This window comes from Grammomys surdaster, unplaced genomic scaffold, assembly GCF_004785775.1.
Source record: "Grammomys surdaster isolate TR1022 unplaced genomic scaffold, NIH_TR_1.0 126185, whole genome shotgun sequence".
Taxonomy (NCBI): Eukaryota; Metazoa; Chordata; class Mammalia; order Rodentia; family Muridae; genus Grammomys; species Grammomys surdaster.
Window position 1 is genome coordinate 5045575 of NW_021620991.1, and position 17684 is coordinate 5063258.

Below are 17684 nucleotides of genomic sequence, written 5' to 3' on the forward strand. Positions count from 1 at the left end.
AGAGAGAGAGAGAGAGAGAGAGAGAGAGAGAGAGAGAGAGAGAGAGACACACACACCAACCTCGTGGGCCCCATATTTCATGGGTTTAAATAGTGAATAGAAAATCTGAGCCTTGAAAATTCAACTTTGAGCTCTCTATGTTCAACAAGTCTGCAAAAACCTATCACAGTGCAGCCTCCTGGTCAGCTGCTGTGCTCAGCACATCACAGAGGGAACAAACACTCAGAATGTCCAAGCTTTAAATGGCAGTGAGCACACAGCCCTGAGTTTGCTCCCTGGGCCCACAAAACAATAAAAGGGTTTCCTGTTCACTGTGGTTTATGCCTACAGTCCCTGCACTCAGGAGGTGGAAATGGGGCAGTGTAAACTGCATTAGAAGTGTGAAGCCAATTTTGTTTAATGAAAACATTTTTAAATGGAAGTCATGTTGAATTTACCTAGAAGCACTCACAACCACCACGTCACCTATTCATCCAGGTTTGGTAGTTGCTGTTTTTAAATAGCATCTCATGATCACGAAGCCCACACCCGCCTCCATCCCTGCCGTGGTCTCCTGAGTGCTGAGACTGTATTTTCCCTGGCTTCCTCATTCTTAGCAATGCCTTTGTTTACTAGCTTTTTGTTGTTTTTAAGCAAAGGCCTCATATACCACTTATCATACCCACTGCAAGGATCTTATACTTCCCACTGCCACCTTAGACAACATTTTAAATTTTGGTTATGTTTTACTTGGCTCTCGAGGGGCCACCAAACATCACTTATTTTCACTATTTTAACCACAGTAATTTCTCCATGTCTCCATAGTTCCATTTATACTCTCTGGGTTTTCTATATAGTTAAAAAGATCACAAATCTCAAGTTTGTCTTTCTTTCCATTCTCTGTCTCTCTGTCTCTCTCTCTGTCTCTCTCTCTCTCACACACACACACACTTTTCACCTAATTATATTTCTTTTTTGGCCTAATTATGTAGAAATTGAGGTGCAATGAGATTGAGCATCCTTATTTTGCTCCTCATCTTAAACTAACAGCTTTATCCATCACTATGACATTAGTGTTTTGGGCAGTTACTGTACACCACAAGTCATCACTAAGACTGAGAAGCTCGCCAGGCAGTGGTGGCTAACCTGGCTTTAATCTCAGCACTTGGGAGGCAGAGGCAAGCGGATTTCTGAGTTCAAGGCCAGCCTGGTCTACAGAGTGAGTTCCAGGACAGCTAGGGCTATACAGAGAAACCCTGTCTTGGAAAACAAAAAAAAAAAAAAAAAAAAAAAAGAAAAGAATGAGAAGCTCACTGTATAGCGTGTGATATGCAGCAAACTGCATTTGAACTTAGGGATAGGGTTAGGGCGAATGTCTGTAACACCAGGACTGTGGAAGTGGAGGTAGGTCAAGACTGTGGTGGTTTATACTTGCTGTCAGTTAACAGACTGACAATCACCTAGGAATGAAGTCTCTGGGCATACCTGTGAGGGATTACCTAGATTAAATTAATCAAGGTGGAAGACCCACTTTCCTGTAAGTGCACCATGTCTTGGACTGAGAGAATTCATCTCTCCACCTGACAATATCTGTCTCATGATCCCCCATTATAACTTCACTGCCATGAAATTCTGTATCTTTGAGCTGGGAATCAAAATAAACCCCTCCTGCCTTAAAGTTGCTTCTATGACAGCCAGGTGGTGGCAGCACACACCTTTGATCCCAGCACTCAAGAAGCAGAGGTAGGAAGGTATCTCTGCGTTCCAGACCAGCCTGGTCTACAGAGCTAGTTCCAAGACAGCTGGCTACACAGAGAAACCCCGTGTCAAGCAAATAACCCCACAAATAAACAACAATAAAATGCTCCCAAATACCATGTCTCATCCTACACACTCTCCTCCACAGGCACCACAGTGGTCAAAGCACTGCTGCACAGCCAGGAGGACTGAGGTTCAGATCCTAGCAACCAAGGTGGGCGCCTAATGAACACATGCAACCCTAACTCTGAGGAGAGTGGAGACACGGATATTGTAACTGGGGTTTTCTGACTTCCAGAATACCTGAGACAATGAGAGCTTCACGTTCAAGGAGAGACCCTGCCTCAAAAGAACAGAAGAGGGACAGAGCACACTGAACCCTCCCTGCTGGCTTCTACATGTGCAAGTGCTGGCACAGGTTCAGGTATCCCATGTGCATACACTCAGTCAAGGCAGGCAGACAGACATGCGCGCTCTCTCTCTCTCTCTCTCTCTCTCTCTCTCTCTCTCTCTCTCTCTCACACACACACACGAATTAATTTTTAAAAAAAAGGGCCATTGAGATGGCTCAGCAATATGAAGGTATTTTCTGACTTCCACATGCACACTCTGGCATGAGCATGCACATGCAAGCTCACACACTTGCATGCTCACACACTTGCATGCTCACACACAAAGAATGACAATGACTGACTGAATGAGTGAATATGGAGAAAAGTACTCAGGAAAGGTTTGAGTGAAAAGCCTTTCCCTACACGTCCATAACCCCAAGCAAGCAGAAGGAAGCTGCACAGGGCTTAGCCAGACATTTTAAATCATTCTATTACATCCACAAATGTTTGTGCATGTGTGAGAAACAAGAAACTGTTGCAAGCTAGAGCAGCTGACATTTCCACTCTACTTACTCAAACTGAGGTCCTGCCTACATAGTGTAGAAGAAATTTTCATCCCAGGCAAGAATCAGAAATCACAGGATTTCTGGAGAAGTGGTGAGAAGTAGTACTCCACATATCTTCCAAAGCCCCATCAGAACCACAGATTTAAAAACAAAAGCCCAGTCTTTAATCTCAGCACTCAAGAGGCAGAGGCAGGCACATCTCTGAGTGAGTTCCAGGACAGTCAGACTATACAGAGAAACCCTGCCTTGGAAAACAACCAAACTAAAACAACAAAATCCCAAACCCACACCTCGAAATCTCTATCATCCAAACAAGCTCTGGTCAGAGCAGGAAGCTAGTGCATGCAGGGGCAATCAACCAGCACTGCAGTGTGTGGGGTGCGGGGTCAGTCACCCTGGGAACCTGAGGAAACCCTATTTGGCACAAACTCCTCCTGTGGCCAATTTCTGTTTGGTGGTTTGGATCTTCCGTGGACTCGAGGACCACGGAGCAGTGCTGGTCACTACAGAATTTTGTCTTCATATGACTCCGTTCTGACAGACGAATCTGGAAGGAGTGGGGTTCTTCCAAAAGACCATTCTCCCAAGAGACTGAGACTCTATAACACGGATCAAACAAGTTTTTATTTCAGTGCCCTCTGCTAGCTTATAGGCCAGTGTCTCCAGATGACTTGGACACAAAGGGACTGCACAGATTTACAGGAGACTTCATCCCTGTGCTGGCCAAAGAATCCTACCAAGAGTCAGGAATTTTAGGAGTAAAATCTCACTTTCTTTTTATGAAAACTACGCACTGCCTGAAAACCAAGCAAGCACTCAGCACTGGGGCTGCAGGGTGTCCACTATGTTCACATCTCGTATGTTAGATCTTAGCCTCACCCTCCAGTGTGTTGGGAGGACTAGGAAAATGCTGTCTGAAGGGTTCTCTGTTGCTAGGATGAAAAGAGCTATAAATATGAGGTCAAAGCAATATTTAAAGAAAACATTCTACAGCGTCAGCCACCTCTTTCTTTTGAAATGGAGAGCCGCAGGAGATCAAAGGCGCACCACTGTTGCTCACTGCTGCTCTGGGAGACTCCTCCCTGGACCAGGCAGAGTCCTAGAGGTTGGGCAGCATGATTTTAAACTTAACAGAATCTCAAGACAAGCGGTACAGCCTCACATGGAGGCCTATACCAATAACCCGAGCACTCTAGAAGCAGGAAAATGAAGTTAGAGGCCAGCTCAGGCCACACAGTCAGAGTGTGTCACAATTTTAAAAAGAAACAGAAAGAGCATGTTGTACAGTGGTTTCCTGAAACACCTGAGGGAAAGCAGCAGAGGAAACCTACACAGCTTCCACACAGCTCGGCACCTCCTGCACTCAAACACAAGGCAGCCCAAGGAGGAAAACATCACGTTGTGGAGACATGCTTCGCCTTGCTTTCTCTGCCAGGCACAAGGAGTCCACGCGGCCTCAGCAGCTTGCACAACACCATGCTTAACCTTGGCTCAGGCAGACTCCTCAGATGTGAGGAGCGGGCGGGGCAAGGGGAGCAGGGTTAAACTTACTGGAAACAAACTTAATCTAAGCCGAGCAGTAACAAAGGGCACCAGAGACATTTCTACTGTATCGCATCCCAGAGGCTGGCCACGAGCCCGGAATTTTCATTACAATTTTTCAAAGGGAGGGAGGAAAGGAGGAAAAAAATGTTTCACAAAAGCTATATCAAGGCCCCAACCCAGGATGCTGTGCCACACAACCAAAAATCTGTGAGAGGCTAGCTTTTCAGGGAGTCAAAACCTAGTATGTGGAACCTGGCAGGCCTTTTATATGGTGGGAGGGTTCCTTAAAACCACTACTGTTCTGCACTGAAGTCTCCAAGCTTCACAGATCATTAAAGGTTTCTGAACCACAGAGAAAGGAGGGCAGAGTTAAGGAAATAAATCAAAAGTTCCTCTGGGATGCACAAATGCCTACTTGGAACAGGCTTTCAGCACGAATACCCTCCACATAACAACAGGGAGGACTTTTCAAAATAAAAGCAGAGGAGAGGTTCGCTTCTGTTATAAGCAATACACTTTTGGTTTAAAGGTTACATGTGCTGGAATAGAGTGTGGAAGAAAGCAGGTGAACAAAACAAAAAGTCAGAAGAACATTGTGTTGGGGGCCCACAAACAAGTTAAGAAGCTCTTGCTGACCAGGGGTAGGCTGTCAGGGAGGACCAGGGGACTCTCTCCTTGTCATCCTGCCCTAAAATAGTTTCCCACTAATCAGAAAGAGGTCTCTTGTCTTTCTCGTGAATCACATGCAAGTGAAGACATGGGCAAGGAAATCCTGCTATTTGAAGCAAGGACCTCCCTCCCGCTTCTTAGGTTAGTCCCAGCAAGTTCAAAACTAAGAGAAGGAGCACAGGAGGTGGCCAGGAGCTGTGCAGTGTCCCTGAGCCTGGGTCGTCTTTAGCTCTCTGGCAGATAGATATATCCTCCTGTTAACTTAAGGCCAGAAAACTGATCTGCTCAAAGCACCTCATTAGCATGTTTCCCAAACAGAACCAAGTCCTGAAATTGGGAACCATCAACAACATACCAAGGCAAATGGATATATGCCTGTTTGAGGCCTCTCAAATAATCAAAGAGGCAAAAGTCACCATTCTTAACGTACCCACCCCCAATCCAAACCTTACACATATAGGAACAAAGAGAAAACAGCAAAAGCCAAAACTACATAACTAAAGTGTCCCTGAAGAAAGTCTTCAGTTAAATATTGCTCAGAACCTCAGTGGTTTTCCATTCACACTGCAAAAACAGAGGATAAAAAATTCCAGAGACTTGTTTGCAAGATAATAAAATAGCATGTGATGGTGACTCACTAACAGAAGAGAAGAAACCCAACAACAGCCAGGAAGCTTAGAACTCCATACACCTCCATGGGCACAGCCTGCAGGAGTGTGTGAGTGCACGTTGTCACATATTTGAAAGGCAAGCAGGAATAAGCTACTGGCTAATTCTACAGCTAAAGTCAATATTTTATTCTTGATTGGCACAATAAACTCACTGAGAAAAATAAACCATGGTTTTCAATCCTATAATTTAGAACACAGAGCCTCTGTGCAAACACTAAAATAGGAAGGCCCTCTGTGGTACAGTGAGCCCAGGTACTAGTCTTACTCTGTGGGACATAAGTTAAAGGTTCTTTGTCCAATCTACAATGTGGAAGGTGTTGGGTATCTAGGTTTGCAAGTCTTAAAAACAGCAGCTAAACATGCACTTGCACAATGCTACTGACCAGGATTCCTCACTCTCTCTACATGCAGTGTATACAAATACTTCTGTGTCTACACAATGGAAATCCTCAAGAGGAATAAGTCTTAAGACTATGACATTTATCTAAATTTTTTCATTTAAAATAAAAATAAAATTAAAGAATACAATTCTGCTGAGCCAGGGAAGCTGGTTGTGAAGGATTATTATTTCAAATATACTTTATAAAAAAATTTTAATAGATTGATCCTATTTTGGGGGTGGTGTTTAAGATTTATCTATTTATTTTATGTATGTGAGTACACTGTCACTGTCTTCAGACACACCAGAAGGGGGCATCAGATCCCATTACAGATGGTTGTGAGCCACCATGTGGTTGCTGGGAATTGAACTCAGGACCTCTGGAAGGCCAGACAGTGCTCTTAACCACTGAGCCATTTCTCCAGTCCTACAAAAAAAAAAAAAATTAAAATATACTTTATACTTAAAAAAAAAAAAAAACCCATACAGACAAAATGTATTTTTCAAACAGCATCAAGCTAAGTTTTCTTTTCCTTAAAAGAAAGGGGAGGGGTGGTGACAGTGGAGAGATTCCTCAAGGGTTAAGAGCACTGGTTGCTCTTCCAGAGGAACCGGGTTCAATTTCCAGTACCCGCACGGCAGTGGACAATTGTCTTTAACTCTAGTTCCAGGTGATCCGACACCTTCACACAGACATACATACACGCAAACACCAATGCACAGAAAAATATATCTTAAAAAGGGCAGGATGTCTCATCTGTCTCCCAGTATGGCTTTGCCCTCAAAAATGCTGAGATTAGCTAAACAACATCATGTCCAGTTAGATGGGGTTTGGGCCTCATGTGTGTTATGCAGGCAGCCTTCCAACTGAGCTACTCTTCTCTGTAAGCTAGGTTTTCAAGTCAGAACAGATCCACAGGTAAGGATACGATTCTATGATACAAAAACATAAGCTCTAAATGGACAGATATATTGACTGACAATCATTACAGCTATTAAAATTTGTCTTTTATAATTCTAAAGACATACTAATACCTTCTGTCTTTTTTTACCCAATAAAACGGTAGAGCCCAAAAATCCTAAATCTCTTCACATAAGTCATGCAGGTAAGCATGGTCAAGGGAAACCTTAAGAAGTGTCAAAAGGGAACGATGATGATACTACAGGCAGTGCTGTAAAGTCCAAAGCAAGGCCAACAAGATGGCTTTGGGGATAAAGATCCACTTACTGCCAAGGCTGGACATCTGAGCTTGATATCCAGAGCTCACACACATGTATGCATTCATACACACACACGCACACTTTTTAAAAAAAAGAATTATCTATTTTATGTATATGAGTATACTTTTTCAGTCATCAGACACAGAAGAGGGCATCGGATCCTATTACAGATGGTTGTGAGCCACCATGTGGTTGCTGGGAATTGAACTCAGGACTTCTAGAAGAGCAGTCAGTGCTCTTAACCGCTGAGCCGTCTCTCCAGCTCCCCCCCCCCCCATTTTTAAAAGTCCATTACAGGGGCTGGAGAGATGACTATGCTCTTCCAGAGGTCCCGAGTTCAATTCCCAGCACCCACATGGTGGCTCACAACCACCTGTGATGGGATCTGATGCCGTCTTCTGGTGTGTCTGATCACAGCGACAGTGTACTCTATAAATTAAATCAATCAATCAATCATCAATCTTTTATTTAAGCCCATTATGAACACAGTTTCTACAAACAATGCACTGCATAAAGATAAAGCACTCTGGTGTCAGTTGTCAGTTTGCAAACGTAGGATACGTACATGAACAAGCGTAGGATATACACTATAAACAGCAAAGGGCCAAGACCTCAGCCTTAAAAACTACCTTTTCCTTCTAATACTGGCACCAGGTTTCCTCCATGAAAATCCCACACCTGCTGCATTCACAGAAGGGAAACAGTCACACCCTCTTAGATTACTTTAGTTAAAACACTGCCTGTTGGCATGGTGCCCTACACCTGCAACCCAGGACTCCAGAAGCAAGACAATCTCTAGTTCAAGGCCAGCCTGTGCTATAAAAACCCTGACTTAACCAGACAAAAACAAAATATTCAAGTAAGAGACAGTGCCAGGCCTGGCTACATTGAGGGAGAGCCCCAGGCTTTGGCTACATTGAGGGAGAAGGCCCTCAGCATGGGAGCTGCCACGGCGAGGCGGCACCACAGCACACTGGCTGCTGAGATGCAGAGCACAGGCTGGGAGACTTCAGACAGCAAGCACCCAGAGATAAGCTGTGCAGAGAACAGTGGTCAGGTCTTAAAGGCTCTGCACTTTGTCTGCTGACTAATCCCTCAAATCTAGTCATTTCTTCCCAGGCTGTGCCAGTCAAGACAGCAACAACATTTGAAGGTTTTTGTTTGGTTTTAGTCTTCGAGACAGACATCTGTCTCCTAAGTGCTAGGATTAAAGGCATATACCACCACTGCCTAGTGAATAAGATTTTTAAAATATAAAATAAACTGTTACAACTGTGTTTCTCTTTTCATATTAAATTTTACTTGTGAGTTTGAGAGTGCCTTCAGAGACCATAAGAAGTCAGACCCTTGAGCCAGAGTTATAGGTGGTTGTGAGCTGCCCCACATGGGTGCTAGCAACTGAAATTAAGTCCGCTGGAAGAGCATCAAGCAGTTTTGACCACCAGCCATGTTTCCAGACCCACAACTGTATTTCTAGGAAAAGAAATGGAGTGACAGTTGGAGGGGAAAAAAGCTTTATATTAAGAAACTCTATGGGGCTGGAGAGATGGCTCAGCAGTTAAGAGCACTGACTGCTCTTCCAGAGGTCCTGAGTTCAATTCCCAGCAACCACATGGTGGGTCACAACCATCTGTAATGGGATCCGATGCCCTCTTCTGGTGTGTCTGCAGACAGCGACAGTGCATTCATATCAATCAATCAATCAATCAATCAATCAATCATCAATCTTAAGAAAGAAAGAAATTCTATGATTGGGCCAAAGAGATGGCCCTGTGGTTAAAAGCACTGGCTGCTCTTCTAGAGAACCCAGGATTCAATCCCCAGACACAAAAGGCTGCTTCCAACCATCTGTTACTCACATTCAAATTCGAGCCTTGTCTACAAAGTTCCAGGAGCCAGGATTACATAGGAAACCTTATCTCAAAACAACAACAACAACAACAACAACAACAAAGGGGGTGGGGGGCGGAAGTCCAGTAATTCTAAGCACTGGCTGCTCTTCTGGAAGACTCAGGTTTAATTTCCAGCACCTGCAAGATGGCTCACAACTGCACGTAAGTCCAGTCCCAGAGGCTCTGCCTCCCTCTTCTGACCTCCACCAGCACTGCCTACACATAGTGCACAGATATGCATGCAGACAAAACATTCACATACAGCCAATAAATAAATGTTAGAAAAGAAGGAGGGTTAGGATTCTGAGGCTGTAAGTAGTTCCCAAACTTTACTGAGCAACCTCAATTTTACCTAAACCACCATTCATTCATTCATTCATTCATTCATTCATTCATTCATTCATTCATTCATTTATTTTGTATATAGAACTTTGCCTGTTTGTATGCTTACAGGCCAGAAGAGGGCACCGGATCTCATTACAGATGGCTATAGGCCACCATGTGAGTGTTGGGAATCAAACTCTATGAACTCTGAAAGCGCAATCAGTGCTCTTAACCTCTGAGCCATCTCACCAGTATCTTAAACCTCCATTTTAACAACAAAATGGCCATCTTGGCTCAACAGGCAGGGGCAAAGGGACCTGAGAGCCTACGCTGTCCACTCTGCTGTGAGCAGTTAAGACTAGCCTGCACTGGGGGGACAAGGTGAAAAGCAGAGAGCGTTTCCATGTTGTTCCATAGCCGTCCCACAGCTGCCTGTTCTCAGAGTATCGACCCAGCCTGGAAGCCCATGCCTTCTTATGTAAGACTAAGCATTGTTTACCAAAGGTTACAATCTGAAATTAAATAAAACTTCCTGTTGAACACTGGAGTAATTCTTAATCTCTTAATGTTAACAGAACTTTGATGACTCAATCTTCCAGCTAGGAAAACATGCTGATACAGGTCATTCTGCCTAAAAGACATAATTCACACAGAGTTATTCTGCATATCATCTGTAGAATCTGCCCCCAGATTTTCCTGCTATCTAACAATATTAAAATTTAAATCTCCAAAACTTCCCATCCCATCACACAAAGTTAATGAAAACTAGAAGCCCCTTCTCTGGGCAACCCAAAGCCCAATCCCCTGCAGTGAAACACAATCTTCTGTACACAAGCTCATCCCTCATGGTCTTGCTTTACAACAGTCTCCTCTTTGCCTTCTTCACCCATGATATGGAAGGTTTCTCACTGAGAGACCAGAAGGAGAATGCGATCTGATAATATCTGAACACTACGCCCGTACTTACAAATAGCAAGAGTTTAATTTCTACTGAGGTAGTTGTTAAAAACTAAAACTGAGACGGGCATCCAAGACATCCACGACAAGTGCTTCCATGCCTTCCCTCTCCACAGGCTGCCTCTCTCCTCTAGAGCTGGGCCAAATCAAACTGTCTTCTTGCTACTCTGTGCTGCATCTGAGCTCCTGCCCACACTCCACTGCTGGCTGTAGCAGCAGGCAGAGCTGTACACAGAGTCTTCAGAGGACAATCTCCCAGGAGCCACTCTTCTATCCAAATAAAGCAGCCATGTGTGCAAGGCGAAGAGAGACTGTCCTTAAATTTTGAGTATAGTCATCCTGAGAATAATAATTTATTAATAATTAATTAATTTATAAGAAATGTCAATGTATGTGAAAAACACGCTACTTTGGGATCTGTATTATAGTATGGTTCCCTGTGGGTGGTCAGGGTCTGAGTTTATTAGGCCTGTTTATTTTTAACATCCAAGGCCAGGGGCCATGTAACTCATCTAACCAGTAGCAGACCGACACCACTTAGAGTCAGAGACCTGGCCTGGAGGACAGCAAATTCCACAACATCTGGGAGGGAGACCCAGATGGGGTGGGGCAGAGGGGCTAGCCCTGTCTTCTTGGAAGTGCAGGACACTTGGCAGTGTTTACACAGATGCACTAACACCCAGACCCCAGTGTAAACAGTTGAGAGATCTGCAGTGGGCAGCCTCAGTCATTCTGAGACACCACTCATTCCTAGTATTTTATCTACTAATCATATATTTTATACATATGTTAAAGAAAGGCAAATGGGGAAAGAGGAAGGAAGAACTGAGAATCTGCACAGCTGTAATTCTAAAAGGATCTGACTTGTTATTCTCTTGGGTGCCATGAGGTTAACACATAATACCCATTCAACTAACCCTCTATAAACAGTTGGGTTTCCTCATTCACAGCCACTGTTCCCACGTCAGTGGGCAGCAGCCTTCGGAGGAAAGCCAGACCTAGCGCCTGTATAACAAACGCCAGAAACCCAGTGTAGGGAAAGCTGATGTCCATTCCACAGGCACTTCCTTCAGACATAAAGGCCTGCAGTGAACGGGAGGAATGGGATTCCTACAGGATCCTCCAAAGGTAAGGAGATCTGCTCCTACCCAGGTACTCTTGTAGGCATTCTCTTCCACCTTCCCTGAGTAACTCAAGAGAAAGGACAGGTGACTGAGGAAATCAATTCCAGAACAGAACCACTGTGCGCATGGTGTGGCGCCAGCAGTGCAGAGCTCAGCAGTAAAACACTTTTCTAGCATGTCGAGCGAGGTGCCTAGCAAGCACACGTGTGCACACAAAGACTTGTTTTCAACAGAAGGTAACAGACTGGGAAGAGGACTCATTTTCATATACTCTATATAGATATCACCTCATTTAAATTTTCACGCATGGTCTAAGAGCTTAGAGTTTTCACAGGAATCAAAGAGCAAAAGTATCCAATTACCTGCCTGAAGCCCACAGCATGAGTGGCAGACACAACAGGAGTCCAGGGTAGCAATAGTTAATAGTAGTATTCTACCCTTTTTGTTTTTTTTTCTTTAAAGATTTTTTTTTTAAATATCTTTATCAGCTAGGCAATGGTGGCACATATATTTAATCCCAGCATTCAGGAGGCAGAGGCAGGAGGATTTCGGTTAGTTTGAGGCCAGTCTGGTCTATAGAGTGAGTTCCAGGACAGCCAGTTACAGAGAGAAATGTGTCTCAAACAAAACATTCCTTCCCACACACCACAATAAAACCAAAACCAACCAGACAAAAAACCTTCCCTCCCTCTATATGTGTGTGTGTGTGTGTGTGTAAAACATTTTGGGGCTCAAGAAGTGGCTTAGAGATTAAGAGCACTTTCTGCTTCTGCAGAGAACACAGTTTGGTTCCTACATGGTGGTCTGGAACTCTCTGTAATTCTAGTTCTAGGTGATCAAATGCCCTCTTCTGACTGTGGGGCACAGACATACACATACATGCAAAACACTCATACACATAAAGTAATCTTGAAAAATATTTATTTTGAGGCTAGAGAGATGGCTCACCAATTAAGAACACTGACTGCTTTTCCTGAGGACCCAGGTTCAATTTCCAGCAACCACATGGCAGCTCACAACCATCTGCAACTGTAACTCTAGTTCTAGAAGATTCACAGACACCCTCTTTTGACCTCTTGAGGCAAAACACCCATATACATACAATAAATGTACAAAATCTCACTTTATTTATTTTATTTACACGTCTGTATGCCACATGTGTGCTGAGAGGTCTAAAGAGAGCGCTAGATCTCCTGAGCTAAAGGAACAAGGGGTTGAGCTGCCTGATGTGGGTGCTGTCAAGCGAATTCTGGTCCTCTGCAAGAGCAGCAGTGCTCTTAAGCTATGAGCCAGCTCTCCGGGGTCTCTCAGGCCCCAACAGCCCACTTTTTTTTTTTTTAAGGCTGAGAGCACCTGTCTCATGCAAAGAAACACCATGTCAGAAACAGTAACTTCCCAGTAACCTGTAAAAATGTGATATGAACTTCCCACAGCATCAGGCTAAACCAGACAAAACCTTCAGAGAGATCAGGTTCTACAGTTACTGGCCAGGCCAGCAATACAACACAGGTCTGCTGACCCTCCAGAGCCCAGCCATGCCCTTCCGATGTCTCAAGTCTTGCGGGAGTACCAAAGAAAGAAGCCGATAATCCAACAGAAGAAAATGTGGCAAAGTATCTAGGTGATAAGAATTTTCTATAAAAAGTTTCATAACCATAAGATTTTTATCAAGGAAGTTCTAGAACACTGCTACCTGCAACAGAAGTGAAGAGTGACCTTTGCCTCCTCTCTCCGTGGTCTGCAATGATTAGCACGCCTAAGTTGGTAGCTAAGGAAAATACAAGACAAGTGCCTCCCTCTCCCAGCTGATTAGAACACTTAACAGATGCACCCAGCTACCAGACTCCTCCCGCAGTCAGAGGGGGTGGGACCTAAGGATGCTCAGCAGAAGTGTGAGAGGTCCTCCAGGGCTTCGGACCACTCTGCCTCCTTTACTCTAGTGACTGCCCACATGGAATGGCTAGAAACCGGGAGGGAATGGTGTTAGAGAAGAAGGCGCAGCCATGGCAGGGGAGGGGAAGCATCCCTGGAATGACAGGGCTGCTCCACAGTAGAAAAAGGCATCGGTTAACTGAATCAGACCATGACGTGGGCACCCAAGAACAGGTGAGATTAGGACAAACTGACTTTCTAGTTAGGAAACTAGGCAAATAACACTGTACTAGGTTAAAGGTCAGTGAGGTCTGCTTTCTGCTATTCTGTTGAAAAAACTGTCTCATGCCGGGCAGTGGTGGCGTACTCCTTTAATCCCAGCACTTGGGAGGCAGAGGCAGGCAGATTTCTGGGTTCGAAGCCAGCCTGGTCTACAGAGTGAGTTCCAGGACAGCCAGGGCTACACAGAGAAACCCTATCTTGAAAAACCAAAACCAAAACCAAACCAAAACAAAAAACAACCTGTCTCATGTTTCGGAGCAAGCACAAGACCCTGGACTGATTCCCAGCATCCCCAACTCCCACCACTGTATATGGTTTTGGTTTAATCCTCAATTGTACTACTTTTCTTTCTTTCTTCCTTGCTTCCTTCCTTCCTTTCTTTCAAAGCATCAAGATAAAATGATTGTTAAGATTTCTTTTGTCAGATTTTTCTGCTTTACAACTTTGAGCAGATACAAGGGACAGATAAAGCCCAGGGCTGAGATAACTGCTAAGGGCTCAGTCCCAGCACCTGTAACAAAAAGGATCTGAGCTGACAGGTTAAGAATGGCCTATCAAGGGCTGGAGAGATGGCTCAGCGGTTAAGAGCACTGACTGCTCTTCCAGAGGTCCTGAGTTCAATTCCCAGCAACCACATGGTGGCTCACAACCATCTGTAATGGGATCTGATGCCCTCTTCTGGTGTCTGAAGACACCTGCAGTGTACTCACATACATAAAATAAATACATAAATCTTTAAATGGGCTATCAACTTCAGGACACATCTCACTGACTTTTCCACTCAACCCAAAGAAGACTGTTACATTTGAGTCAAGGCACTTTAAATTTTTAAAGTATGCAACAAACTTAGAAAACGTGAGATTCTCAGAAAACTTAAGGAGAGTTTCTCCATCACTGCTGCTCTGAGTTCCATTACAAAGTGTCTTCAGAACCTGTCTTGGAAAGAGCAGGAAACAGACTGTCTCCACAATGTATCTTCATATCCACAGTCTGGGTTCTCAAGGGCGTTATCTATCGGTGGCCCATCTCAGCACACTGAGATGCACAGTGATGACCCCATCTTAACTTAGTTACCATTAACCAGAGAAATCGGGTTACTCGGCATCTCAGAACTTCTCTCCCCAGTTATCAGGATTCTAAACGTATTCTACAGTCCAGAAAAACCTGTCCACTTTTAATAATGAGTAAGACCATTACAAACCAGTAACCATCGACAGAGAGCAAAATAGCAGACTAATAAAAACCTACTGTCACTTTTGTAATGGACAGTCTTCATTCATCCCTCTCTTTCCTAAAAGCCAGATTAAATATCAATCATAACCCTCCTCCCCCTCCTAGGTCCGAGGTACTTCCAGTCACTGGGTCAGGCTTGAAGGTGCCAGCAGGGTGAGGTGGGCGGTCCACCCCCACCTTCCTGGAGGCAGGCGATCACAGGTAACTGAGCTTGTGGCTCCCACAGCAAGTTCAGCAAAAGCAAGGGTCAGCATTTGACCCTCAGCTTTGGAAACAGCAAAGGAATTTTTTTTTTTGGCTTTTTTTTTTTTTTTTTTTTTTGGTTTTTCGAGACAGGGTTTCTCTGTATAGCCCTGGCTGTCCTGGAACTCACTCTGTAGACCAGGCTGGCCTCGAACTCAGAAATCCGCCTGTCTCTGCCTCCCAAGTGCTGGGATTAAAGGCGTGTGCCACCAATGCCCTGCTAGGAAAGGAATTTTTTAAAGCTACCATTAACCAACTAATAAAAACCCTTTTCACTACAAACTGCAAATATTTAAAGCTGGGGCAGTAAAGATTTAAAAGAATTTTCTCTAGAGCACAGCAACATTAATTTAAATAAACGGAGGGGAAATCCCAGAAGAATTTCATAAACCTCTCAATTCTATCCTTTGGCTTGGTCTATGACTTTTGACAATTACCAAATCCAAACTAGCGATAAAATGACATTTCCCATTCCAGCCACTGGATTTAAAATTAGATGTTAACTCTCTAGCGATCCCTTCCCCCAGCTAACTTCCCGTTACAACGCGTTCTTCAGAAGGATAAGCACAATATGTCACTCTGCTATCTTAAAATCACCAGCTGAAGAAAAGTAGGAATCCGGAGGCCAGCCTGGGTCAGGCACAGCGCGGGGTTAAAGGAACCATTTCCTAAGCCCAGATGCGAAGAAGCAGCAGGAGCAGAGCAAAAAGAAGAAGAAGAAGAAGAAGAAGAAACCAAGTTATATAAAGTCCGATTGTACTCACGGTTTCCTTATTGGGAAGCAGCTCCTTTCTGATTCTGAAGAAGTTCTTGCCGTACTGTCGGAGGCCCTTAACGAAGCGTTTCTATGATAAAAAAGAAACAAGTGAGATGTAAAAACCAAAACCAAAACAGGATGTCGGCAAAGCAAAGATATCTGCAATCAGCAGAAAAGCAACCACAGAAAAGTCTGAGCTCGGGAATATTAGCCAGGCTGGAGGCTTTCAGCGGCACAGCTGGGACCTGCCGGCAGGGCAGGGCAGCCCCCGGCCTGCGGGGAACCAGACACAGGCAGCGGCGGGCGTTTCGGGAAAAGCAATCGGAGCTAAGGCGGCCTCCGGGATCCATACGCTGCAGGAAGGTGCAAACAACAAACAGCCGGCGTTGCAATAAACCAACATAGCTGCTTTTCACCCGCGGAAGCAGATGCCTTCGCAGAAGTGTCTCGGGCGGATTCGGCCCTCTTCCCATCCCCTGAACGCGGAAGCCCACAAGGAGCCTGTAGTCCCGGAGCCGGGAGCCTCTGGGGTCGAGCCCCCGGCCCTCCCGGTCCGCCCGACCCGAAGCAGACTTTCACTTTGCCCGGCTCCACGAGCAGCTCCCACCTCCGATCCGAGGGAGACTCGCAGCTACAGGTAAGGAGGCCGCGCCCGTCCCCGGGCTCCACAAAGCGCAGGGCCAGGCGGCCGCGGGCTGCTTGGCGTGTGACCGCGGCGGGGCCGCGCGGGGCGCGGGGAGCGGGGAGCAGAGGGCGCCGGGGGAGGAGGCTGGAGCGCGGCGAGCCCGGCGGCGGGCGGCTGCAAAAGGCGGCCTGGATCGCCGCCGCGGCCCGCTCGGCTCCGCCCCGCCCGGCCCCGCAGGCGGCCAAGCCCTCGACACAGCCTTCTCGGGGTCTTCCCAGCGAGCAGGTCGCCTCAACGGGAAACTTGCTACCCACTAGGGCCAGGCCGCATGCCCACAGTGAGGCAGCGAAACCCGCGCCAGTCCCTCCCGCCCGCCGTGGCTACTCCGGCCCGCGGCTGAGGCGTTTGCTCCCGCCAGGCCCGAGTATCAGCCTGCACTTCGCAAGTGATCACCACGGAAGCGCCCCAGCCAATAAATCAGCTGCCCACTGGGAAGAGAGGCCTCCCACTCTGGGTGTTGGAGACCTGCGAGATAAACACAGAGAAGGGCCAGACCTGGCCTGCAAGACCCATCTACAGCCTCCCACTCTAGTCCTGCAGGCTCTGCGAGTTCCGAGTTCTCCCAGTGCTGGATATGACTCATCACTGTCAATTTTCAATATAATCGATATAGTTCAGTGGGAAAAATCTGTGAGGCACAAGAAAGCAGAGTACACGCCTTGGTATAAAGAGCAGACTTTTGGTACTTGACTTCTGCATCAGTCATACGATCAACAGGCAGCCTAAGCTGCACACAACACCTCTACAGAAACTAGAGCAAGAGCTCAGTCCTCAAGGAGTTCCAATCAGCCCAGAGAAGCAAATGGGTACGGATGGATATTGGGCCTATAGAGAAAGCAGCAGAGGAACAAAGGGTGGTGGGTGGAGCTAGGCAGAGGAAGCTAGCTCTGCTTGACTTAGGGGACACGATAAGGAAGAGCATAAGCCTGCCAGGTGGGCTCCAGCTGGGCTTCAAGATGACCAGGAAGGACATAGGAACATTCTGGAAGCTCAAGGAGGGCAAGGTATTCAGAAAAACCGACTGCTTGCAGATGAGACTTAGAGGCCAGCGAGGATCAGGCTGCACAGAGCTTTGAGCAGCTAAGATCCAATGGCAGACCCGGGGTTGAAGGTGGAGCTTTCCCTGGGGAAGCCCAAGTTGTAGAAGTAGGAGGAGAGCAGCAGAGGCTGGTGGCACAGCACTGTAGGAGCTGAG

General features: G+C 45.9%; 1 protein-coding gene across 4 annotated transcripts in view; it reads right to left on the reverse strand.

Moving 5' to 3' along the window:
* Nucleotides 1-17684, reverse strand: part of Rere (arginine-glutamic acid dipeptide repeats) — a 214443-nt gene that overhangs the window by 33890 nt on the left and 162869 nt on the right. For all 4 annotated transcript variants that reach the window (XM_028757843.1, XM_028757840.1, XM_028757842.1 and 1 more), the window contains exon 11: nt 15812-15892. In XM_028757843.1, the coding sequence (XP_028613676.1) occupies nt 15812-15892 (81 nt within the window). The remainder of the gene's footprint in view (nt 1-15811; nt 15893-17684) is intronic.